Here is a 26,504-nt window from a genome sequence, read left to right on the forward strand (position 1 = left end):
AATTCTTTTATGTATACTCGTATATTATTACGTTTAATACCGCTATATGTTATTAAAAATTTAAACTGAATATTTTTGAGTATGTTGTTGTTGTAGCGGCAGAATTCTGCCGAGTTGACAGCCTTTGGCCGGATAAAATCCGGGTCCGTTACGGTTACGTAGATCCGACTGTCGTGAGAAATTTTTGAGTGTCTTAATTTTAGCTTTGTTGTAGATTCAGGCCCACCCTAATATAATATTTAATTTCTATGTTTATTTTACAGTTGTATGTTTCAATTCCAATTTCTTTATATGCTCTTGAATTGTCTCGCATTCCATTTACATACATACATTTCCCGCTATACAGTTTCTGTTTCCTTGTTTGTGCGATTTATATGTTTGCCATTCTCCCTTCGCATAAACAGGTAGGCACAAACTACATATGTTAAGTTATCTACATGCTTGTTGTTTGTAAACTGCAGTGTGCAGTTCCCCTATTCTCCTGTGCTGATCTGTACGGTAAATGACAATATTTGTGCATATAAGTTGTGGCAAATCATATTCGAGCTTTGTCATCGATCAGCCAGCCAGGAAGGTGGAAGGACACACTGCGGTAAGTGAAATATATTATAATTCTTTGTAAGTGAATAACTTAAATGCTTGTGTATTTAGAAATAAACCATAAACCAAATATGCGTTAAATTCGCCCCACCTCATCGGTGACAAATTCTTTATTTCGCATGACCAAACGTTTGCGTGTTTGGGTTGTGAAATTAATTTTCGATGCGTAAGTCACCCCGCCGCCAGACTACAACCAGTTCGCCAGGCATGGATGGCAGTGCTCCTATATCATCTGCAGCATCGTCAAAACCTAGCCAGGGTAACAATGCATCAGCCACCGCCAACATAGCCACTGATTTACCAGCCGCTCCTACAGCCACCGGAGCCACCACTAGATCATCATCAAAACCCAGCCAGGGTAGTAATACATCCGCCGCCAATGTATCCAGTGATTTACCAGCCGCTCCTACAGCCACCGGGGCCATCACTCGAGGATCATCAGCAGCCTTCGCACGTCAAGAAAATCTTATTGCCGCTCTACAGAAACGCATTGCCATGCTAGAGAGTAGTTTGTGTGATATTAGGGAGCACCAATCGCGTGGTGAAGCGTCTAATTTGGATACATCCTACAACAATATTGCCGCCGAGGTTCCATTATCGCAAACATCGAGGACAACAGTACAATTGGGAACCGTTCAATTAACGGAACAACATTCGCCGGCTATAGTGAACTGTACAGTACCGTTGTCGCAGCCTACCGATTCCCGTTACACTCCGCCAAACTTTGGAATAGGTACAGCTGCTACAAACCACATGTACAGTACAACTCATTTGGGAATGGATACACCTTCGATCCAGTCTAATTCAACGACAATGCCTACATTCGCCAATATAAGTTCTACTGCCGCTCAGTCATCGAGTTTGCCCAGGAAATTGCAGGATTTGCCAGACTTTTCTGGACAGCCGGAAGATTGGCCAATATTTTATACGGCTTTCATCGAGTCAACCGCGATTTATAGGTACAGCAACTACGAAAATAACCAACGGTTATTGAAGAGCCTGAAGGGTTACGCGCGTGAAGCAGTCAAGTCACTGCTGATCCACCCGAACAATGTCGGTAATATAATTGAGTTGTTGAAATTTAGATTTGGGCGCCCGGAGCAGTTGATCCGTAGCCAACTGGCCCACGTAAAGGAAATCGCACCTATTTCAGAGAATGCAATGTCGAAAATCATACCATTTGCAACAAATGTATGTAACATCTGTGTCTTTTTGCAATCTGCACATGGTGGTGAATTACATTTGTCAAACCCTACATTACTCGACGAACTTGTGTCAAAATTGCCTATGAGCAAACGCGTTGAGTGGGCAAGTTTCGCAGCGTTTATACAGCCATATGCAACAGTGAAACATTTCAGTGAGTGGTTATCGAAATTAGCCAATATAATTTGTACGGTTTGTGTTGATAGTTCGTCCAAGGAATGGAAGTACCGCCCGGTTCTGCACACAGTACAGCAGCAACGATCAGTGAGATGTCCAATTTGTCAGGGGCATCATAAGCCAGCAGAGTGTGCGCGTTTTCTAGAATATTCAGTGCCAAACAGATGGATAGAGGCGAAACGACATCGCTTGTGTTTTGCTTGCCTCAATTTGGGTCATAATACACGAAATTGTCAACGTCGCAAGCTATGTTTAATTGAAGGTTGCCGGAGAGTTCATCATAAGCTCCTACATGAAGCCGTGGGGAATACTACAAATTTGTCAAGTCAATCAACCACGCTTTTCTCTCCTGCGTATACCGAAGCAAATCGTAGGCCTACATCAACGCAGCATACACTCGATAGCCAGCAACCATCAAAAGATGCTGGGCCAGCAGTCTTAAGTTGCAGTTCCACTGATAGTAAACTCCTGTTCCGTATTTTGCCGGTCACCCTATACGGAAACCAAAGGCGTGTGGACACTTACGCACTCCTGGACGAAGGTTCATCTATCACAATGATAGACAGTGCTCTTGTTCGAGACTTGGGAATGCGTGGATGTGAGCAGCATTTGAATGTTCAGTGGTTTGGAGGACATGCCGCGCAGGAGTCAACGTTTGTGGTAGACTTGCTTATTAGTGGTGCCGGTATGCAGAAACAACATAAACTCCGCAATGTGTATGCTGTATCAAACTTGCAGCTTCCTCTACAGAGTTTAAGCAAGGACGATTTGGATCACAACTTTAAACATATAAGCCGGCTTCCAGTACAATCTTATGCCCAGGTCAGGCCCAGACTCTTGATTGGTCTTGATCATTGCCATTTGGGATTGCCATCGACAACTATGAAGGTAAACACGCATGGTCCATTTATTGCCAATACGGAATTGGGTTGGGTGGTGTTTGGCCCAACTTCAACTACGCTACCATCTACAGCATCGTGTTTGTTTATGAACCGCCAAGCTGATCAGTCTCTCCACAATATGGTAGCTGACTTCTTCAAGACCGAGAATTTCGGTGTCAGAGCCGCACCCCCTATAGAGAGTGAAGTGGACACTCGGGCCAGAGCTATCCTGAAGTCCGCCACATGCCGCGTTGACGGACGGTTTGAAACAGGTCTCATATGGAGAACTGACAACGTAAGGTTACCTGACAGCTACAACATGGCGTTGAAACGTCTAGTCAGCGTAGAGCAAAGAATGCGTTCGAGATGCGATTTTCGCCACTCAATACAAGAACATCATGAACGCCTACGTGAGAAAGAAATATGCCCGTAAATTGTCACCAGCAGAAGCAGCTATATCTACTCTTAAGACTTGGTATTTGCCGCACTTTGCCGTAGCCAATCCCAACAAACCCGGAAAGCTACGCATGGTATTTGACGCCGCTGCTGAGGTAAGTGGAATCTCCCTCAATTCACAGCTCCTGAAGGGTCCACAAGAATATCGGCCTTTGCCGTCGATATTATTCCACTTTCGTGAAGGCGCGATCGCCGTATGTGGAGACATCAAGGAGATGTTCCACCAAGTTCGTATACGAAAAGACGATAGATGCGCACAGCGGTTTCTCTGGCGTGGTGGGGACGTCTCTCAACCCCCGGACGTTTACGAAATGTGCGTGATGACGTTTGGTGCTGCCTGTTCACCATGTGCCGCAGATTATGTGAAAAAAGTAAACGCATTGGAGCACCAAGATGATCGCAGAACCACTGCCCGTGCGGTTAAGGCGATTTTGGACCACCACTATGTCGATGACTTTGTTGATAGCTTCTGCTCGGAAGAGGAGGCCATTTCTATATCCCAAGAGGTCCGAGCGATTCATATGGATGCTGGGTTTGAGCTTCGCAATTTTACATCCAATGCATCGAAAGTAGTTGACGCGCTCAACGGTACTGATGTCTCACGTCCAATTGATAATAAAGAAGGTTTCGTTGGAGAGCGGGTACTTGGTTTGTTTTGGCAGTCATCGTCAGATTGTTTCGGTTTTAAATTGAAATTCCATAACGTTGGTGAAGCAGTGGTAAATGGAGAAAGACGTCCTACTAAAAGAGAACTCCTAAGCATTGTTATGTCGATTTTCGACCCTCTAGGATTTCTGAGCAACTTCGTCATTGGCGCCAAACTACTTATGCGTGAGTTATGGAAACACGACATCCAGTGGAACGACCCGTTGCCAAACGACATTAACGCTGTCTGGGAGAAGTGGCGTAAACAACTACCAGAGGTTGTGAAATACGCCATACCTCGTTTTTATTTTGGAAATGGTATACCTCAAATACTTCAGCTCCACGTATTTGTCGACGCTAGTGAAGATGCCTTCGCTGCTGTTGCCTATCTTCGATCGCAAACTTCATCGGGTAAAATTGATGTAACATTCGTTTCTTCTAAGTCAAAATGCGCGCCAATGAAAACTCTTACCGTGCCACGGCTTGAACTTCAGGCAGCTGTTTTAGGCACTCGTCTCATGCAGTGCATCCGCGACGAACACTCTCTTGACATCACAGACTGCATTCTGTGGAGTGACTCCAAAACGGTTATCAAATGGATTCGAAGTGAGCACCGTCGTTACAAGCCTTTCGTACAGCATAGAATAGCAGAGATATTGGCCACTACAAACGTTTCCAATTGGAGATGGCTGCCCACAAAGCTCAACGTAGCCGACGAAGCTACTCGTATAAATGATTGCATCAATTTTAGTCCAGTGACGCGTTGGTCACGTGGTCCCCCATTCCTACAGCAGGATGAGCAATTTTGGCCCTCTGAAGATGTCATAACCGTTGGAAATGATGAACCTGATGAAGAACTACAGTCTAAATTTGCTTTAGTCATCGTGAGTCGTAATTTTTTGAACTTTAATAATTTCTCTTCATTTAAAAGATTGGTAAGAGCTGTTGCCTGGATTTTACGCTTTATCAACAATTGTCGCCGTCGCGGACAGCTAGACCAATGCTATGGTTTAACCGCTAAAGAAGTAGAGAATGCCAAACGCCTCTTATGCCGCCTTGTACAACGTGAAGTGTATACAACAGAAACCCAGTCCATCGAAAACGGTCAGGAAATTTCCACCAACAGCCCGTTATTACAACTTTCGCCACACATAGACGAGGAAGGTGTCCTCCGAGTGCAGGGACGCATTGACGCAGCTAGTTGGCTACCAATTAGCGCGCGGCGTCCTATTATTCTTCCGCCAAATCATGCATTTACAAGGCTGTTAGTGTTACATCATCACAGCCTCATGAACCACCAGAACTTAGAAGCTACCATTGGAGATATCCGTCGCAATTATTGGGTGCCGCGACTAAGAAGTTTGTTGCGTAATGTGATTGCCAGTTGCGGTGTATGCCGTTTAAATAAAGCTGCCCCGGTAGCTCCAAAGATGGGGCTGCTTCCTGTGGACAGACTCACTCCCTATGTGAGACCGTTTAGCTACACAGGACTCGATTACTTTGGGCCACTAACTGTCACTGTTCGACGCAGCACTGAGAAGAGATGGGTGGCACTATTTACGTGCCTTACTGTGCGAGCTGTGCACCTAGAACTGGCTCATGACTTGAGTACCGACTCTTGTATCATTGCTATACGTAATTTTGTGAACCGACGAGGTACGCCCTTAAGGATTAGGTCGGACAATGGAAAGAATTTCGTTGGTGCTGACCGAGAAGCCAAGCGATTCAAATAAGTATTCGACTGCGTACGTCTACAAAGTGAATTATCACAGAAAAATATCCAGTGGGTATTTAATTCACCATTTAATCCATCGGAAGGTGGTGCATGGGAGAGAATGGTACAGTGTGTCAAGCGAGTTTTATGTCACACTTTGAAAGAAGTTGCACCAAGGGAGCATACCCTGAATAGTTTTCTTATTGAAGCTGAGAACATCGTTAATTCTCGGCCACTAACGCATTTGCCCATCACCGCGGACCAGGAGCAGCCGATAACTCCTAATGATTTCATTCTGGGAGCCGCAAATGTAGCACACACTCCGATAGTAGACACCGACTTGGAAAAAACTTGTGTGTCACGCAAGCAGTGGCGTATCGCTCGTCAATTGAGGGATCATTTTTGGAACAGGTGGATTACTGAATATCTTCCTACATTGACTCGCCGAGTAAAATGGTGCCAACGAACGAAGCCAATGAAAGCAGGGGACTTGGTGTTCATATGCGACCCTAATGTTCCACGGCGTGAATGGTGCCGAGGGAAGGTAGAGCGAGTGTACCCTGGGCTTGATGGGGAGGTGCGACGAGCAGATATACGAACTTCCAGAGGTGTGAAACGACGCGCAGTCTCAAAACTTGCTGTTCTGGACGTTGATGGTGGTGAATCAGGTTGATTCACGGGGGCGGGGATGTTGTAGATTCAGGCCCACCCTAATATAATATTTAATTTCTATGTTTATTTTACAGTTGTATGTTTCAATTCCAATTTCTTTATATGCTCTTGAATTGTCTCGCATTCCATTTACATACATACATTTCCCGCTATACAGTTTCTGTTTCCTTGTTTGTGCGATTTATATGTTTGCCATTCTCCCTTCGCATAAACAGGTAGGCACAAACTACATATGTTAAGTTATCTACATGCTTGTTGTTTGTAAACTGCAGTGTGCAGTTCCCCTATTCTCCTGTGCTGATCTGTACGGTAAATGACAATATTTGTGCATATAAGTTCTGGCAAATCATATTCGAGCTTTGTCATCGATCAGCCAGCCAGGAAGGTGGAAGGACACACTGCGGTAAGTGAAATATATTATAATTCTTTGTAAGTGAATAACTTAAATGCTTGTGTATTTAGAAATAAACCATAAACCAAATATGCGTTAAATTCGCCCCACCTCATCGGTGACAAGCTTTATTTAGAATTTTTCAAAATATTTCGATTATTCTATGCATACCTGGTTGCATATTACATATAAAAATGGATAACAGAATTAAAATTTCTGAACGAATGGTATTTATTCATTTGAAACCGAGCGCTCTTGCAACCATGAAAAGAACATTCCTTATCATACTCACGAACCCAAATACATCAACAAATCCTTATAAGCTGTAAACATAAAAACCTGTCTCATGACATATACACATAATAATGTATTGTAATTATCAGTAACAGATAAGAACTTATCCAAATATATATATCAGCTTAAAATAAGAACACAACAGAACAACATGAATGTTCTGTCGATAGTGCAAATAGTTGTAAGCAAACCTAATGTCTTTTAGTCTTAGTATTGCCATCAAACGTAAAGGTGGATATATTGAACTCCATAAATAAATAAAAATAATAAACCCAATATTATTATTATTTAACTAGCGCGAGTGGCACGGTCCCTTCGTCTATCCTCGTCGTCCCGCGCCAGAATAAACCGGTTTGGGTTACAAAAGAGTCTGTGTATGAACTGGGACAACTTAACTTTGAAAATAATATATACATAAGTGGGGTCGCCTCATAAGGCTTGTAGATATCTAAAGATTTCTGCCGTTTCTTTAACTTTATTCAACGCCGTTAGAAATGAATATGCTCGGTTGAAGTGGATTTTGGAAAGTTAAACAATTGTATTTAAGTATATGTCATAAAAAAGCTTTGATCTTAATATCATTAATTTATCTTAAGGTAATTCGCCGGTAATAAACTTTGCGTAATTGTATCATTGTTATAAGTGTTTACTTGAAATCGTAAGTAAGGTTTGCGTTGGATAATACTGGAGATAAAATTAAAAGCAATATAGAAGCAAGAAAATGTGTGTATAATATGAAAAATTTTAAACAATGTAGTGTGATCGATTATACGTAAATGTTTAGCGTTTTATTGGCGCATAAATGGAAATGTAAATAAATATCTGAAAAGTAGTGAAAATTATGGTTTTAATATTTGAATAAACATTGAAAGTGTAAAAGTACACAGTGCGGGGTGAAATATACAAGCCGCATAAGTCAAATTTGATCCCTAGATAAGTAAGTGTTTAATATTTATAGTGACAAAATTGAATGTGAAGAAACATTTCCAATAAAGAAATAAGTGGGTGATTTGAAGCTGACAACAATTTTCTGTTTACTGATGGTATGAATCATCCTGCTAAACCTTCATTAGTTTTAATAGTCATTTATGATCCTAACTTTATTGAATGATTTGAAAAAATGGCTGGAATTTAAAAGAGCATACCCGGCAAAATATTCGGGTTAAAATGGGTATGTACGGATAGAGGAGTTGCCGCTGATTTATGGTTTTCGAGATATTTGCATTTAAGGTTCAATAATTCAAATTAATGTAATGTAATGAATTTTACACTTATATTTTTAACTTTTATAAGCACTAACAATTTACTTATTCGTTTCTAAACATTTGTTTGGTTTTAAATAGTGCAAAACTAATTTAAAATCAATATTAACTTCAAATCCATTTATTCAAACAATATCAAAATGGTTGCATGCAAACAAAAAAGGGAAAAACTTTAGTATACCGTCCCAGGCTTTCGGGGATAAAATGGGGGGAAAACTTTAGTATAACGTCCCACGCTTTCGGGGATAAAATGGGTATGGGCGGATAGAGGAGATCCTCCAGATCAAGAATATATATAGATATAGCCGCGGGAAACTTATAGTTTTCGAGATATTTGGGTTTAAAGTTCAAAATTTCGACTATTTAAAGTACGCATTTTTCCCATTTCGAATGAGTTATACACTTATATTTTCCACTTTTATATCCACTAACACTTCACTAATTCGTTTGTACATATTTATTTTACATTATATAGTGCAAAAATAGTTTAATTCAATAATTAAATTATTGTTAAATTCTATTAATTCTGACAATAACAAAAGGGTTGCAAAATTTAAAATAACCAGTGTTACCTTATCGACATCTTTTGTAATTGAACTGAAAGAAATTAAAACAGATAATACCCCAAATACAGGAATCCAAAACCTAGAGAAATAAACTATTACAAAGCATTGATGTTAAGTATTTTGTTATACCCTCTATGACAATATTACTTTTTTCTTGTAGAACTTCTTTTTGCGTTAGCGGCCTTCGTCCGCGCTTCAAAAAAAATAACCCTGGTCGGTCCAACACAGGGGTGTATCAAAATATTTTTCGCTCAGAACTTCTTTTTGCGTTGGCGGCCTTCGGCCGCGCTTTAAAAAAATAACCCTGGTCGGTCCAACACCGGGGTGTATCAAGGTTTTTTTGCGCAGAACTCCTTTTTGCGTTGGCGGCCTTCGGCCGCGCTTCAAAAAAAATAACCCTGGTCGATCCAACACCGGGATGTACCAAAGTTTTTACGCGCAGAAATACTTTTTGCGTTGTTTCCTGTATCTAGGGTACAATCTCTCTGTTTATTTTATTTTTCTTCGTTTACAAAATATATTAGTATGGCATGATATGATGTTTTGACATTCACAACCATTTTGTTATTGTCAAAATTAATAAAATTGAAGAATGATTTAAATATTGAAATAAAGCTATTTTTCCAGCATCTAATATAAAAAAAATTTCAAAAAACGAATTAGTCAAGTGTTAGTGGATAATATAAGTGTATAATTCATTTTAAATCGCAAAAATACGTACTTTAAATAGTTGAAATTTTCAACTTTAAACGTAAATATCTCGAAAACTATAATTTTCCCGCGGCTATATCTATATATATTCTTGATCTGGAGGATCTCCTCTATCCGCCCATACCCATTTTATCCACGAAAGCGTGGGACGTTATTCTAAAGCCGACCCAAAATGGGTATGGGCGGATAGAGGAGATCCTCCTACGTTTAAAGTTGAAAATGTCAACTATTTAATGTACGCATTTTTTCGATTTCAAATGAATTTTACACTTTTATTTTCCACTTTTATATCCGCAAAACTTACTTTAAATAGTTGAAATTTACAACTTTAAACGTAAATATCTCGAAAACTATAAGTTTCCCGCTGCTATATCTATATATAATCTTGATCTGGAGGTCTCTTCTATCCGCCCATTTTATCCCCGAAAGCCTGGGACGGTATACTAAGTTTTCCCCTTTTTTGTTTGCATCCAAAAAAGAAATGTTACCATATTTTGCAAACGAATAAAAATAAATAAAATAGAAGGATTATACCGTCAAACAAAATTCATAATTGTGTGATGAGTAGCGCAAACTTTTTCAGAATTTCCTTTCGCTTCGTAAACCCCGGTGTTGGATCAACCAGGGTTTTTTTTTTGTTTTTGAAGCGCGGCCGAAGAACGCTAACGCAAAAAGGAGTTCTACGATAAAGAACTGAGCACACCTGGGTGTTGGATCGACCAGGGTTATTTATTTTGAAGCGCGGCTTATGGCCTCCAAAACAATAAGTCAGCGGCAACTATATATATAAATTTCCTAAATCTGGAGAACCTCCTCAATCCGTACATACCCATTTTAACCCCGAATTCGGGGAGTGCTATTCTAAAATTCAATCAATATTTGTATTCGAACGTCAAATATTCATCAATTTGATATTCACATTTATTTCATATTAAATAGTGTCCAAATAGTTTTAAATCATAATTAAATAATTTTCGATTATTTACACAATAACAAACGGGACGCGGGGAAATATAAAATAAATGCTGGCTCTTTGTACCTAAGTATCCGACCAAACCCCCCCCCCCCCGACAGGGTCGGACCATAGGGAAAAGGGTGTTAGATGAGTTGGGTTTGTTGGGCATGCAAAGAGATGGTTAGTATCATGCGGAGCCTCATTGCACGCAGGACATATGTTTGGAATGTCGGGGTCTATTCTGGATAAGTAGGAGTTTAACCTGCTACAATATCCAGAACGAAGTTGCGCGAGGGTCACTCTACCGAAAACACCAAGAGACACCTGCTCATCTGAATTACATCTAAATCAAGTCTGAATTACATATTAACTTACAATTATTTAAATATTTTCCAGATATTACACTTGTTGTTGTTGTTGTAACGGTTACCTAATCCCCGTTTGGGTGATAAATTCAAGATTCGATGTCGTCGAGGTCATCTAACGGAAGGCCCAGGAAACGAGCTGTTTCGACGGGGTCGGACCATACGGAGAGGGGTGTTAGATGAGTGGGGTTTGTTGGGCATGCAAAGAGGTGGTTAGTGTCATGCGGAGACTCATTGCATGCAGGACATGTGTTTGGTATGTCAGGGTCTATTCTGGATAGGTAGGAGTTTAACCTGCTACATTATCCAGAACGAAGTTGCGCGAGGGTCACTCTAGATTCGCGAGGCAACTCGAGCTCTGTGTCTGCTATGGGTGGTGGTTTGACTCGTATTACGCCATTCACTGAGAGGAAGTCGGTGAAGGTGTTAATGGCTCCACTGTGAATGGCGGTCAGTGCCTGTCTGAAGTTAGTTGCGTCCGAAGTCTGGTAGGCGTACTGTCTAATGTCGTCGACGTGGTCAAGGAAGGACCTCTTGATGTTCCTAGGAGGCGGCTCCGCTACAAGCAGGCGACTGCAGGGGTGGTTTCTACGAAAACATCCCAGCAGAAACTGCTTGGAGAGGAGCTCGTTATGTTCCTTAACCGGAAGCATACGGACCTCGCTATGTAGGTGTTTGATTGGAGACATCAAGAGGCATCCCGTGATAGTCCGGAGTGCAGTGTTCTGACAGGTCTGAAGCTTCTTCTTCTGCGTGTCACTGCATCCAGGCGACCATATTGCGACTGCATAATTAAGGACCGGCCGGCCGATTGCCTTGTATGTTGCCAACAACGTTTCTTTGTCTTTTCCCCATGAGCTGCCGGCAAGCGACTTGAGGATTTTGTTGCGGCTCTGTACTTTGGCAGTTATCGCGGTCGTATGAGGAGTGAAAGAACACAGACTGTCCAAAGTGACGCCTAAAATTTTGTGAAGATGGTCGCTGTGGATTTGGTGGGGGAGAGTGTTAGGTTCCTTGCAGAGAAGAAGCGAGAAAGATCGGAGAGGTAGCCGTTTAATTTTCCTGAGTTTGGAGTTTTGACCTCGAAACAGTACGGATGAATGCCGACCGCTCAGGTAGTTCATAGTCCACCGCTTCAGCCCTGGACGGAGCGTTGATTGTTCCAGGTCCTCAAGTAGCGTTGCGTGATTGACTGTGTCAAAAGCTTTTGACAAGTCCAACGGTACGAGGATCGTCCTCTCGCAGGGTGGCTTCTGGTTCAGGCCATGAACTATCTGGGCGTTTATGACGCTAAGTGCTGTGGTGGTACTGTGCACTTTACGGAAGCCATGCTGATGATCTGCTAGGCTCAGGTGGTGGGTGAATGACGGGAGTAACAAGGCCTCAAGTGTCTTTACTACTGGGGAAAGGAGAGTTATCGGGCAATAAGACTCCCCTTTGTTGGCGGGTTTCCCAGGTTTCAGCAGTGGGACCACTCTTCCGACTTTCCACACATCGGGTATTTGAAGAGTGGATATCGACAGGTTGAGGACCTTGGTGAGGTAGTTTACTCCCGTTGGGCCTAGGTGTTTTAACATCAGCATGCTTATTCCATCAGGGCCGATGGATTTAGACGATTTCGCCTTTTTGATGACACTCTGAACCTCCCCATCGTTAAAAGTAAGTGGTGCGCAGTCTTTTGGCATTTTGCGCAGCCGTCGGGTAACACATCGTTTGGCCATGTCGGTCGAAGGGTGCAGTATAAACTGCCAGCTAAAGTAGCTCGCGCACTTCTTCGGGTTCGAGGAGGCATGACCATCGAATTGAATTTCAACCCGGTCGTCATGTCTCCTCGGATTTGACAGGGCCTTGACAGTAGTCCAAAGCTTACTCACACCGGTGGAGAGGTTGCAGGACTTCAGGTGCTCTATCCATTTTGTCCGCTTATGATGATTTACCATTTGCCGAATCTCCAAATTGAGATCCCTTATTCGGGGATCACAGGGATCGGCATGGCGTAAGGTGTCGCGCTCGCTTGCTAATACTGCTGCTTCGGCTGGGAAATTTGGGCGGAGTTCCGCAATCCTTCCAGCCGGTATGAAGCGAGCAGTAGCAGCAGCGATCACCTTGCGGAATTGACGCTCGCCAACGGTGACGTCCGTAGGAATGGGTAGTGCGTTGAAGGTGCTCTCGGTAAATTCTGTGAAGCCGACCCAGTTAGCTTTGTTAAAGTTAACAAAAGTGCGGTTGTCCACAGAAATAAAGTCAGGAGGTTTCTCGATCGAGATAATTATGGGCAGATAGTCTGATGCGAGAGTTAGCATAGGTCGCCAGGTTATACTATTTATCAGACCACCGCTAGCGATGGTAATATCTGGCGAGCTATTGCAGGTGCCCATAATTCTGGTGGGGGCTTCGTCATTCATTGTGCAGAATGTCGAATCGTCTATCTGTTCCGCCAGCTCCATCCCCCTACGATCGTTTGACAGGCAGGAATGCCAAAGATCGTGATGCGCGTTAAAGTCGCCTAGCACCAAACGGTTTTCACCACGAAGTAGCGCATCTATATTCGGGTGATATCCTGTTGGGCAACATGTAACTGGGGGGATGTATATATTAAATATTTCGAGCTCGACATCGCCTGACCGGACAGCTATACCCTGACATTCTAGGGTGGTGTCCCTTCGGTCGATGTCAACATCGATTAGACGATATTGCACGGTGTTGTGCAATATGAAGGCTAGGCCTCCACCATTATCCCTCTCGCGATCCTTACGTAAAACGTTGAAACCTGCACAACTCAGAAGATCTGAGTGGCTGTTTAGCTTGGTTTCTTGGACCGCAGCTATCGTTACGCGCTCCCGGCTCATAAATGCAACTATCTCCTCGATCTTACTCTGGAGTCCGTTGCAGTTAAATTGTAAGAGTCGCGTTTGTCGCGGGTGTCCAGTCGTGATCCTAGGGGTGAGTGGGGTGCGTGTAGGTGGTGGTTGTTGCAGCTGTGCTATCCGCATGGGCGGTTGTCGCACAGTGGTGTTGGTTGGCGACGCCACTGTATGTGATTGCGGGGGCAGACTCCTACAGCATGGGGCAACATACGACGCACTCCACTCTCGTGTAGTGCGCAGGCCAGAACACGACAGAAAGTGACACCAGCCAGTACAAGAATTGCACTTGACTGATGTGACATTCCGGCGTATTATGGTCTGACACACGGAACAGACTGTGCGAGGAACCAGGAGTTGCTGTGTGGTTCTCGCACGAGGATTGGAGCTGGATGATGGTTGGGGGGGGGGAGGTTGGTCAGATTGGGAGTTATGCTGTCTGTGTGAGCTGCTTGGGACCGTGGAGGTCCTATCTTGGCCACTCGACTGGAGTGGCAGCGCAGTGCGCGAACATGGTGCAGGTTGCACAGCCGTTGAGGCAGATGTCGCATTATTGCGTTGACAGCATGGGGCCTCGTAACTCGTGGTCCACTCCCTGTGTGTCTTAAGGCCTGAACAGGTCTTAAGATGGCTCCATCCATTGCATGTATTGCACCTAACCGAGGTGGAATTCAGATGCAGCCTTTTTGCGCATACGCAGCAGTAGAATTCCTCGGGGCCCGGGTAGGACTCGATGCCAGCACGGGTCAGGAGGATACGCAGCAACCCTGCTGCTAGGCGTTGCTCCAATGACGACAAACTTAATCTAAAACTTACCGATCCAAACAGGGTTAGATCGCCGAAATAACAGCCCTTGGCCGGATAAAATCCGGGTCAATTCCGGTATCGCAGAACCGGCTGTTGTGGGAATTGTCAGATATTACACTAATATACCCTAGCTACTTTTGTATAATACTTTAATTCTTTATTATATCTATGTATATTGCCGATAGGCGTTTAAATAAATAAATAAATTATCACAATTATCAATTAATATCTCCTTATGACTTACAACAAAATCTAGTTTATTTCCCATTTTCGAAATTGGTATGGAGTGAGAGAGAACGTTCCCCAGGATAAGAAAATGTATATATAAAGGCGCCACTGACTTATTTTTATGTAATTTATATTTAATGTTCATAATATAATAAATTTTAGGCAGTAATTTTTCGATTTATAATGAGTTTTACACTGACATATATAATATTATGCACTTAAGCCTCGTTTCTTGAGTTCAGTTGGATGTCAAGGTCGTCCGAGAGGAACCTATTCGCGATAACAGCGCATGGTCCTCTTGCAAGTTGTACGCATCTAAGCCCGAGAAACACTTTCAGGTGTCCTTTAAACTTTGTATTAAAAAATGATGCGTAAAAACTCAAAATTCATTATTCGAAGAAATCTTGAATGAATTATAATCATATTTGGTATATTATCAACTTATATTATAGGTCGTAGACTTATTTAATTTTATTAAGATATTTTGCTTCGCGCCTGCGATGTTTACATAATTGAAACTAATTAACTCAGAAGAAGTGAACTACAGGTATGGTTGACCAGGTTTTATCCATTTTTGGCAACAAAACATTATCAGTACAAAAAGATATTCTCTGAGTTTCACTAAGATAATTTACAGATTGACCGATATAAATGTTATAAAGTAATTAAAATCTTTATATTAAGTACTAGAAGGTCCGACGATGCGCTGCTGTGGCAAAGGTTTATAATAAATTATATTATATATATAGTTAATACATAGTTAATGGTATTTATGAATAAAGACCAAAACTTTATATGCGGTACAGTACCATTTTTCCATTAATTTTCCATTCATAATGGTTGCTTCAATAAAATTTCCTGTTATTTCTGTGGTTATCAAACGTGTACCGTTGCATATTCGAGTTGGATTCAAATTACTCTAAAGAAATAGGGAAACCAATTTTCAATCGAGGATTATGTGATGCCATTACGGGTATATCTAAAGAATTTAGAAACACAATTTGACATTTTTTATTTCATTTTCATATCCGTCAACAAAATTAGCTTGATTTAAAACACGTCAGATCACCTGGCAACGTGTTGTATCTAGAAATAAATTTCGGCAACATCTACATATGTGTCCACATATCCAAGAAAATACTCTTAATTAATAAAATGTTGTGAACAGCAGTGCAGAAATTGTCTGTCAATTTAATGCATTGAGTATTCAGTTGCAGTTCTATTATACCATTCCCAATTTCTAGCAATTGTTTGGAATATATTTGTGGTGGTTAACTACTTTGCAATTGCATACGCATACATTCCAATCGTCTCAATACTTCACCATAAGAACGAATTTTTTTAACTTTTGTTAATTTTGAATTAATTAAAGCGAAGAATGAGTGATCTGTCGGAAATAACCAGACAGTAGTAATTGTTCTGTGCAATGCTTCGAGAATATTTTTGAGCCATTATGCATATATCTCAAATTATGATTGGAAAACCAGGAAACATTACTACCAGAAAAAAACGTTTTTCCTTGAACATTCAATGTTTCCACAGATTAACCGATAGTTTCGGTAAAAAGTCAGCCATATCTTTACCAAGGGATTTGATAAGGTCTTAGTGAATATTTTCATTTTAATTGTAACATTGGGTCCGTTATCGCTCTAACGATTTTTGATTGGAACCTCTGTATTACGTCAATGCTTGTTGCACAGGTAATACCCCACGGGTGAATACCATACAACCAAATAGGCGTTATAGCGTTGTATAGCAAAACGTATTTGCCAAGAAGTTTAGAATTTTTAGTTTCCGATTACGTCCATCTGCTATACAATTTCCCCATTAATATTTAACAACACTGGTATATATTTTCTTCAAGGGGATTATTTTTATTGAAGGTAAATTTCTGCCATGAAATTAACAAATTCGAGTGTAAATGACTTTGACATGTAATTTATAATATTAAAAAATATTTACTTATGAAATTTATTTCAGTCCTTGATCACAACATACTAACAAAATATTTGTACAATGATATGTTAATGAATTTCAGAATGTTATCAATGGATTGCGCGGAAATATTAGGTCTCCACTTCAAACCAACTTGTGTCACATTGCAATGTAATGAAAAAAGAAATGCCAACCATCAAGTTATAATAACGAGAGGAGCCGCAACATCGACGATTAAAACCTTTTCTATAGAGAATATAGTAAAAACTTTCTATAAGAATTTAGAGGCCGTTGTATGTCACCCTAATTTCAAATTAAGAAGACTTCAATCAAAACTGTCTTCCGTCGCTGACACATGTTCGATACATTCACCGAATAACGACAGTTTAGGTAGTGCTGAATCGCGTATATGTACTTCCAGATCACAGATATATTCTTCCAATGTGACGTTATTTACAAACAGTATGCCTTTAACATCAAGGGCAAATACTACTTTATCATCATATTATGTATCAAATAAGTCGTTATTGTCACCTTCCAAATTAGAAAGTTCCAGCCAGAAAATGTTGATTATCAAAATTATAGAAATTATAAAGAAAATATTGCTCATACAAATTTTGACCAGAATAACATCGATAGAGGGAACTTATATATTAAATTCATCGAAAGCGCCATTAAACTTCCTGATAATGAAAGTACGCAAAGTATTATTTGCTTTTGCGTTTTGTACTATTGTATTTCACTTTGATGTTGTTTTAGCCGATCAAGGTAATTTAATTAGTTTTTGATTAAGTTTAGTCATAATCTTTATTTTGCTATTTGTTGATACATTTCAAGTTATTCTTCTGGATACGACAAGAGAAGCTACTTTGGAGTGGACTCGCTATCCTTATGGACCGCAGGCTCAAACACCAGGGGTACATATGATTTATTGTGTTTATTTGGTGTCCATTTCTCATTGTAACACAATTGCAGTGGGTTGAGGAATCATTTACAGATTTTGTAAAGGGTATAAATTGGCGAAGCTATGTGGTTTGCGATGTTGCATATAACAATGTCAATAATTGGTTATGGTCTCCTTTTATCGACCGGGGACCTGCAAACAGACTATACATTGAAATTAAATTTACTATACGTGATTGTTCCCTATTTCCAGGTAAATTCAAATAATATTTAATATTGGAAAATTAATTTATTGGTTTTGTAGGAAATGCACTTTCTTGTAAAGAAACGTTTAGCCTTTTATTCTATGAATTTGATGCTGCTACTCGAGAACCTCCGCCTTGGCAGACCGATAGCTATAAGTTAATCGGTATGTAAAAAATCATTACTATTTATCGAAATTTACATATATTCAATACGTCTTTAATTTAATAGCACGAATAGCTGCAGGGGAAGGGCGTTTCAATCAAAATTCCGACGTTGATATAAACACTGAAGTCAAAAGTATTGCGGTAACCAAGAAAGGGGTTTATTTTGCATTCCGTGATCAAGGAGCCTGCATAAGTGTGTTAGCAGTAAAGGTTTATTATATCACTTGTCCTGCAGTAACAGAAAACTTTGCTCATTTCAATGAAACACCGACGGGAAGGGAAATTACTATAATTGAAAAACAGAATGGCACCTGTATTGAAAATGCGGAACCATATGAGATACCTACATACTTGTGTAAAGGTGATGGCAAATGGACCATTCTAACTGGAGGCTGCCACTGCAAGGTTGGATATGAACCAGATTTCATAAATAAAACCTGTAATGGTAATAATTTTATACTTGTCCTAATTATATTAAAACAAATATTTAATAAACTTTGTTTTTAAGAATGTCCGATTGAGAAATTTCGTTCAAAAGAGGTTAATAAATGTGTACCCTGCCCACCTAATTCAAATGCGCTAAATGTAGCAGCAGGATTTTGTAAATGCCTTCCTGGTTATTATCGACATCCACACGATGGAAAGCATATGCCTTGCTATAAACCGCCTGGACCTCCCACAAATTTGACTTTGTTATTTGTGGACCAAACAAGTGCGATTCTCTCATGGAATGTGCCCATAAGAGAGTTTTCAGAATCATCACTTTCTTTGAAAAAAAATAAATACCGCAGTGAAATTGTATATAAAGTGCGATGTCTATCCTGCTCCTCTAACGTTGTGTACAATCCTGCATCAGATTCATTTAATGAAACTAAATTAACCTTAAATAATTTAGAACCAGTAACGACGTACACAATTCAAATACATTCTCTAAACGGTCTTTCAAGCCTATTGGACGCGGACAATAATTACAATGATACTTCTGAAGATAATAATAATACAGCCAAATTTGGATCTTTCGACGCTACGCCTGAAAATCCCTTAATGTCTACTAATGTAAAATCGACGGTTACTTTAGTTAACAATCAGGCTTTCGATTTAAATCAAATAAAAACTGAATATGCCGAAATTACATTCAAGACAGAGTCTGCAATCTTGTCCACTGTATTTAATGTTCGAGTTGTTGCGACTACAAATAGGGAAGTAGATTTGGTTTGGGACAAACCTGTGCAAAGTGATTCTCCTATTGAATTTTATGAGGTTCGTTGGTTTCCCAAACCGGAACTTGATTCAATCAATAAAACCGCGTTGAATACAAAGGAAACTAAGGCTCACATTGAAGGGCTCACTGAAAATACGGAATATGGGTTTCAAGTTCGTTGTAAAACATTGAATGGATATGGCACTTACAGTAACATAGTTTATGCGCAAACACATCAGAGCATGAATTCAGGTAAATAAACAACATATTTTGAGTTTGAATTTTATACACTGACAAACTTAATTATTATTATCTATTATTATTACTTTGTTGGTATATAAAATTTATAGTACATTATATCTCTTATTTGTAATTAATTTAATACATATTTGATACATTTCTGGTTTCAAATTTTGATTCTACTGGCATTGTAGTATATAATCTTAAACCTACTTAAAATATTGATTTAGCAATTAACCACTTTGCTTCTACTTAATTTCGTAAATCATCGTTTTCTGATTCCTCAACATCTATATATACAAAAACTACGTTGTTGTTGTTGTAACGGTTATTTAATTCCCGCTTGGGTGGTAAGTTTTAGTTAGGTTGTCGTCGAGGTCATCTAACGGGATGCCCAGGAAACGAGCTGGGACTATAGGGAGAAAAGTGTTAGATGAATGGGATTGTTGTTGTTGTTGTAACGGTTACCTAATCCCCGTTTGGGTGATAAATTATAGATTGGATGTCGTCGAGGGCTTCTAACGGGAGGCCCAGGAAACGAACTGTTTCGACGGGGTCGGACCATAGGGAAAAGGGTGTTTTGTGCATGCAAAGAGGTGGGTGTCATGCGGAGACTCATTGCACGCAGGACGTTTGGTATGTCGGGGTCTATTCTGGATAAGTAGGAGTTTAACCTGCTACAATATCCAGAACGAAGTTGCGCGAGGGTCACTCTGGTTTCGCGAGGCACCTCGAGCTCTACGTCTGCTATGGGTGGTGGTTTGACTCCTAGTACGCCATTCGCTGAGAGGGGGTTGATGAAGGTGTTAATGGCTCCACTGTGAATGGCGGTCAGAGCTTGTCTGTAGTTCGTTGCGTCCGAAGTCCGGTCGGCGTACTGTCTAATGTCGTCGACGTAATCAAGAAAAGACCTCTTGATGTTACTAGGAGGCAGCTCCGCTTCAAACAGACGACTGCAGGGGAAACTGCTTGGAGAGGAGCTCGTTATGTTCCGTAACCGGAAGCATACGGGCCTCACTATGTAGGTGTTCGATTGGGGACATCAAGAGGCATCCCGTGATAGTCCGGAGTGCAGTGTTCTGACAGGTCTGGAGCTTCCTGGTCTGCGTAGCACTACATCCAGGCGACCATATTGGGGCTGCATAGTTTAGGACCGGCCGGCCGATTGCCTTGTATGTCGCCAGCAACGTTTCTTTGTCTTTTATCCAAGAGCTGCCGGCAAGCGATTTGAGGATTTTGTTGCGGTTCTGTACTTTAACAGTTATCGCGGTCGTGTGAGGAGTGAAGGAGCAAAGACTGTCTAGTGTAACGCCTCAAATTTTAGAGTTGTTTACCGTCGGAATTTTGGTACCATCGACTAAAATGATTAGATCCAGTCTGTACTCCTTCGTCCAGTTCGTAAATATGGTCGCTGTGGATTTAGTGGGGCAGAGTGTCAGACTCCTTGCAGAGAAGAAGCGAGAAAGATCGGAGAGATAGCCGTTTACTTTCGCGCACATGCCATCGATTCCATTGCCCGATGATAGGGTTAGTTGGGCATGCAAAGAGGTCGTTAAAGTCATGCGATCACTCGTTGCACGCAGGATATACATATATTTGGTATGTCGGGATCGATTCTGGATAAATAGGAATTAAACCTGCTACAGTACCCAGAACGAAGTTGCGCAAGGGTCACTCTAGATTCTCGTGGCAACTCGAGCTCTTCGTCTGCGATGGGTGGTGGTTTGGCCCCAAGTAAGCCATTCATTGAGAGTGAGTCGGTGAAGGTGTTAATGGCTCCACTGTGAATGGTGGTCAGTGCATGTCTGGTCGGCGTACTGTCCAATGTCACCGACGTAATCATGGAAGTACCTCTTGATTTTTCTGTCGTTTGCCCATGAGCTGCCAGCAAGAAACTGGAGGATATTGTTGAGGCTCTGGACTTTGGCAGTTATCGCGGTCGTGTGAGGAGTGAAGGAGCACAGGCTGTCAAATGTAACACCTAAAAGTTTAGAGTTCGACTGTAATGTTTAGATCCAGTCTGTATTCCTTCGTCCAGTGTGAATGTGGTCGCTGTGGATTTAGGAGCTGTGGTGGAGGAGAGTGTTAAGCTCCTTGTAGCGAAGAAGCGAGAATGGTCGGAGAGATAGCCGTTTACTTTGGAGCACATGCCAAAGTCAATATCGTACAGTCATCAGCTCACGAGGTATTGGAAATTCCCTCTGATGGTTGGGGAAGTTTCGAGATGTAGAAGTTAAACAGTAGCGGGGAGAGGACACCACCCTGCCGAACCCCCTGTTTAATTCTTTTCCGTTTGGAGTTTTGACCTTGAAACATCACAGATGAAAGCTGACCGCTCAGGTAGTTCATAGTCCACCTCTTCAACCCTGGAGGGAGCGTGGATTGTTCGATGTCCTCAAGTAGCGTTGTGTGGTTGACTGCCTCGCAGGGTGGCTTTTGGTTTAGGCCATGAACTAACTAGGCGTTTATAACGCTAAGTGCTGTGGTGGTCCTGTGCACTTTTTGGAAGCCATGCTGATGGTCTGCTAGACTAAGGTGGCGAGGGAATGTCGGGAGTAGCAAGGCTTCAAGTTTCTTCACTACTAAGTTATCGGACGAAAAGACTCCCCTTGTTGGCGTATTTCCCAGTGGGAACACTCTTTCGACTTTCCACACATAGGGTATTTGAAGATTTGTCAGCAACAGGTTGAGGACCTTGGTGAGATAGCTTACTCCCGTCGAGCCTAGAAAAATAATTCCCTCTTTTAATCAATGAAATAAATATAGTTTTAAAAAATTAAAATACACAATTTTAAAAGACCTCAAACTAAAAAGTGAAAAATAATTCTTTATATAAACTGACAGAAATATTTACCGAAAAATATTTGTATTATTGTGAAAAAAGCGTGGGATGGTTTGTGATTTTGTGATTTTGATTTGACTGAGAAATCGCTTACTGTGGATTGTCACCATAGTGCCAATTAATTTCGGTCGCATATCGTGCATAATGCCTCTCCTCTCGAAGCAGTTTCTGCTGAGATGTTTTCGCAGAAACAACCACCCAGGTTAAACTCCTACTTACCCAGAATCGATCCCGACTTACTAAATATATGCAATGAGTCTCCGCATTATACTCACCACCTGTTAGTATGCCCAACGAACCCCACGTTAGATGACCTCGACGACAACCAAACAAAATTTTTCTATGACTATATGCGCGCCATTACACAAAATTGGCGCATTCAAATTTCAAAGCAAAATTATAGATGAGCCAATTTTTAATCGCAAGTTTTGTGGTGGCATTCCAGGTTAATATAGTGAATTCAAAAACTCTACAGGATAGTTGACAATTTCATTCATTTGAATGTAAATTCATTACCAAACAGTGACTGTTGTATTTTGAAATTGATAGCGTCGACATCTTAATTTTTTGCTGCTAAAATAGCACGTTCACGTAGACATGCATGGTTTGTATAATTATATCGTAAACTCAAATATATTTTTGAATATCTGACACTGCAGCGCAGTCTTCTGGAATTCTATGTATGGAAACGTCCTAAAATCAACAACAATTTATAAATAAATGAATTCGATGTTAAAATATTATCTAGTTGATCGAATTGTGAGTCTTAACCATTCTCAAACCCCCTTGAATATACACAAAAAATTTCATCAGAATCGGTCCATCTGTTTAGAAGGAGTTCAATTACAAACACACGTGCAGAAGATTTATAGATATAAATATAAACTCATAAAAGAGAGTCGTGTTAGTTACAATATTAATAACTCGGGAACGGTTTACCCGATTTGGCTGAAAATTGGTTGGGAGATAGCTTAGAATTGTCTATTGTTAATGAAAATGAAAACGTTAATTATCTAGATATACTCGGAATGACGTCACATAATATTCGGTTGAAAATTATTCAGAGCATTAAGCAACAATACACGTTTGGTAATAAAAAAAGATTACAGGAAATATTATTGTAGCAATCATTTTAACTAGAAAACTTATGGAGAAATGGTCGTCTTGCCACGTTTTCCAATGACACCCTCAGAATGTATGATATAAATAGAGCTGATTTAAGCTGAATTTTAAAATGTTTATAATTAAAATCTATATATATTATTGTTAAAAATTAAGAATGATCTAACATCTTTCATTATCTCAAATGTTATCAACTAACAACTTTGAAAATTACTTATGTGTTTCAAACTTGAAAAAAAATTAATAAAATAAAAAAATAAACAGTTATGTATTATGTTTATGTGTGTACCTTAGCCACAGCACCGCGTGCACGGGGTCCTCTAGTACTATTTATAATTTCACGTATATTTAACTTGGAAGCATTTTAATTTCTAGCTGGTCTAGTCGTTCTTTGATAATAAAATATTTTAATGTTTTTGGCATCACCTTAATTGGTGTGTATTTACATTATGACCAGAAGGTTTCCGGAAATTGTCATTTAAACTGCCCGCGCTGAATATTTTTCAGCACTTTTTTGTATAAAGTTGGTAGCACTGTCCTTAATTACTATGCTAAAAATGAACGCGATCTGTCAACCAGTTTGTTTGTACCTGTTGAAATCAGTGGACCTGATTAATGTTTTGCATTTTTACAATGGAAAAAAAATATTGAACAAAGAATTTGCATCAAACTTTGTGTTTCGAACCAAATTTCGTGGCCGAAATCGTTGCGAATGTTAGACAAGGCTTATGGTGAAAACCCAAGTCTACGACTGGTACAAGACCTTTAAGGATGGTCGAGAACCGTCGAAGACATGCCTCGTTCCGGTCGTCCTCCGACTTCTACCAGTGACATCAAAATAGTGAAGGGAATCGTGCTCGAAAGTCGTCATGCAAGTGTTAGAGAGATAACACGTAAGCTAAACATCGGGCGTGAAACAGCTCGTTGGATTTTGACCGATAATTTGGGCATAAGACGCGTTAATGCTCGGCTTGCTCCAAAAAAGCTGAATTTTTTGCAAAACGATCGCACCGAGCTGTAGTTGTGAACGATTTTAAGACCAAAAGATCGTTCAATACCATCGATCAGCCACCGGATTTGGCATGTGGCTTGTTTTTGTTTTTAAAACACTACTTACCACTCCGTGAAACCCGTTTCGACCAGATTGAAGTCGAAAATTTCGCTGAGGGAACTGAAGGCGACCTCGGACAGCGCCAACAAGGCATGTTTCGATTATTAGAAAAAGAGGTGAAATATGTCTATCACTCCAAAAGGAGCATATTTTGAAGGCGACAAAATAAATATTGATAAAGATTAAACATTTTTCGTTATATTTTCAATTTCCGGAAACTTTCTGGTCACAAGGTATTGCATTCTCATCCCTTTATTTTACAATTTCTGAAGCCTTTCCACCTCAGTTTAGTGGCACAGTATACACAAACTTTATTTCTGTCTTATGTTAATTCCTATTTTTACATTTTTAGGATACGATGACTCTATACATATGCGAATTGTTGCTGGTGCTACTGTTGCTGTTGTTTTTATATTAGTACTTGTGATTGTTGCAACAGTTTTGTTCTTACGGTCAAAAAATCAAGATGATCTTGACAAAAAGTCTACCAATCATTTGCCTTTGCCTCTGGATTACGCTAGCAATGAAGGTAATGTTCAAAGTTCAATTTATTACGTATTCACCATAATTTGTAATTGTATAACATAGTTTTTTTCATTGGTATATATGCCATATCATTTCATAAATAAAAACTCACCCTTGTGGGATTAAAAAATGCTTCCGTGTGAGTTGGCGATTTCGAAATTTATTAAAATTAAATGTACAATATTGTTTCTGTTATGTATACCTACGCTTAAAATTCACGCTGAATCTGTTTAACTTGAGATATTTGTATGACTAAATGTGTACTATGACTAAGTCGCTATTATGTAATATTTTTAAAAAGTTTTTATTAGCTTGGTATGTTTGTAACTTTTTTCAGTGGCACTGTGGCAAAATGTACAATTAACAGTTTCATAGGCAATAGCGGTAGAAAACATTCTTCAAGTAATTTCGAGGAATGGTGCGGAGTTGACTCGCAAAGTCAAATGGTATACTCGTTTGAGATTTCTGGTTTTGGTTCGATTAAGACAATTTTTGGTCACAAGGTGGCATACTTTAAACGCATTATTCACGCAAAGTTTTACCTCGATACAATCATTGTTGCTTGATTTTCATAGTGAAAAGTGAAAGAATCAGACGGAATTTAAAATGATGTTATATGGGAAATAGGCATGGTTGTAATTTCGTTTCGAAGTTTCGATTCAATAATTCGCACTATAACATTTAAATATGAGAAGAATGTTATGTACTGAATTTGGTTGAAATCCGTTAAGCAGAACCCAAAATATGGGTTTTCACCTAAAAGTGGGCGGGGCCACGTCCACTGTCTAATTTTGAACGCGGTTCCCATAAAGTCATATCATACCATCCCAGAGATAAAAGTTAATGTCTCTGGCGTGTTTAGTGCTTGATATATCGCGCTTTTAGTAGTTTGTAACAGTACCGTTATATGGAGACTGGACGGCGTTGTCACCCGTGTTGAGGTACTAAGAACATTTGTTCTCTGTGAATTTTGTTATTTTAGGTTTAAGAGATATGCACATTAAACCAATTAGTGGTAAAAATTTAAACTGCAGATGCCCCTCCCTAGTGTGATCCTGTATACCAACAGTATTGTATTTTATTGCGGAGCTTTGTTTTGGCGATTTATTTGCTTTTGATTAATGGCTTTTTATTAGCTTGGTATGTTTGTAACTTTTTTCAGTGGCACTGTGGCAAAATGTACAATTAACAGTTTCATAGGCAATAGCGGTAGAAAACATTCTTCAAGTAATTTCGAGGAATGGTGCGGAGTTGACTCGCAAAGTCAAATGGTATACTCGTTTGAGATTTCTGGTTTTGGTTCGATTAAGACAATTTTTGGTCACAAGGTGGCATACTTTAAACGCATTATTCACGCAAAGTTTTACCTCGATACAATCATTGTTGCTTGATTTTCATAGTGAAAAGTGAAAGAATCAGACGGA

The 26,504-nt window shown here is 40.2% G+C and overlaps 3 protein-coding genes and 1 pseudogene across 4 annotated transcripts in view; 3 read left to right on the forward strand and 1 right to left on the reverse strand.

The window, feature by feature from the left end:
- The first annotated feature begins 213 nt into the window (after positions 1 to 213).
- LOC138858210 (uncharacterized) lies at positions 214 to 3,294 on the forward strand. Its single transcript, XM_070112743.1, has 2 exons — positions 214 to 592; positions 652 to 3,294. The coding sequence occupies exon 2, from the start codon at positions 763 to 765 to the stop codon at positions 3,292 to 3,294; it is 2,532 nt and encodes an 843-aa protein (XP_069968844.1). The 5' UTR covers positions 214 to 592; positions 652 to 762.
- An 81-nt stretch (positions 3,295 to 3,375) lies between these two features.
- Positions 3,376 to 7,297, forward strand: LOC138858158 (uncharacterized). The gene has a single exon (XM_070112685.1). It carries the CDS (start codon positions 3,389 to 3,391, stop codon positions 5,693 to 5,695), a length of 2,307 nt encoding a protein of 768 aa, XP_069968786.1. The 5' UTR covers positions 3,376 to 3,388; the 3' UTR covers positions 5,696 to 7,297.
- A 216-nt stretch (positions 7,298 to 7,513) lies between these two features.
- Positions 7,514 to 26,504, forward strand: part of Eph (Eph receptor tyrosine kinase) — a 35,560-nt gene continuing 16,569 nt past the window's right edge. Inside the window, exons 1-8 of one of the 2 annotated variants that reach the window (XM_070112683.1) lie at positions 7,514 to 8,076; positions 16,830 to 17,494; positions 17,564 to 17,643; positions 17,702 to 17,882; positions 17,934 to 18,038; positions 18,104 to 18,484; positions 18,548 to 19,492; positions 24,908 to 25,084. In XM_070112683.1, coding sequence (XP_069968784.1) covers positions 16,831 to 17,494; positions 17,564 to 17,643; positions 17,702 to 17,882; positions 17,934 to 18,038; positions 18,104 to 18,484; positions 18,548 to 19,492; positions 24,908 to 25,084 — 2,533 coding nt within the window. In that variant the 5' untranslated portion in view covers positions 7,514 to 8,076; position 16,830. The remainder of the gene's footprint in view (positions 8,077 to 16,829; positions 17,495 to 17,563; positions 17,644 to 17,701; positions 17,883 to 17,933; positions 18,039 to 18,103; positions 18,485 to 18,547; positions 19,493 to 24,907; positions 25,085 to 26,504) is intronic. The other variant, XM_070112684.1, reaches the window with a different exon arrangement.
- On the reverse strand, positions 10,982 to 11,827 carry LOC138858211 (uncharacterized; annotated as a pseudogene).

Source organism: Bactrocera oleae, chromosome X, assembly GCF_042242935.1.
Source record: "Bactrocera oleae isolate idBacOlea1 chromosome X, idBacOlea1, whole genome shotgun sequence".
NCBI lineage: Eukaryota > Metazoa > Arthropoda > Insecta > Diptera > Tephritidae > Bactrocera > Bactrocera oleae.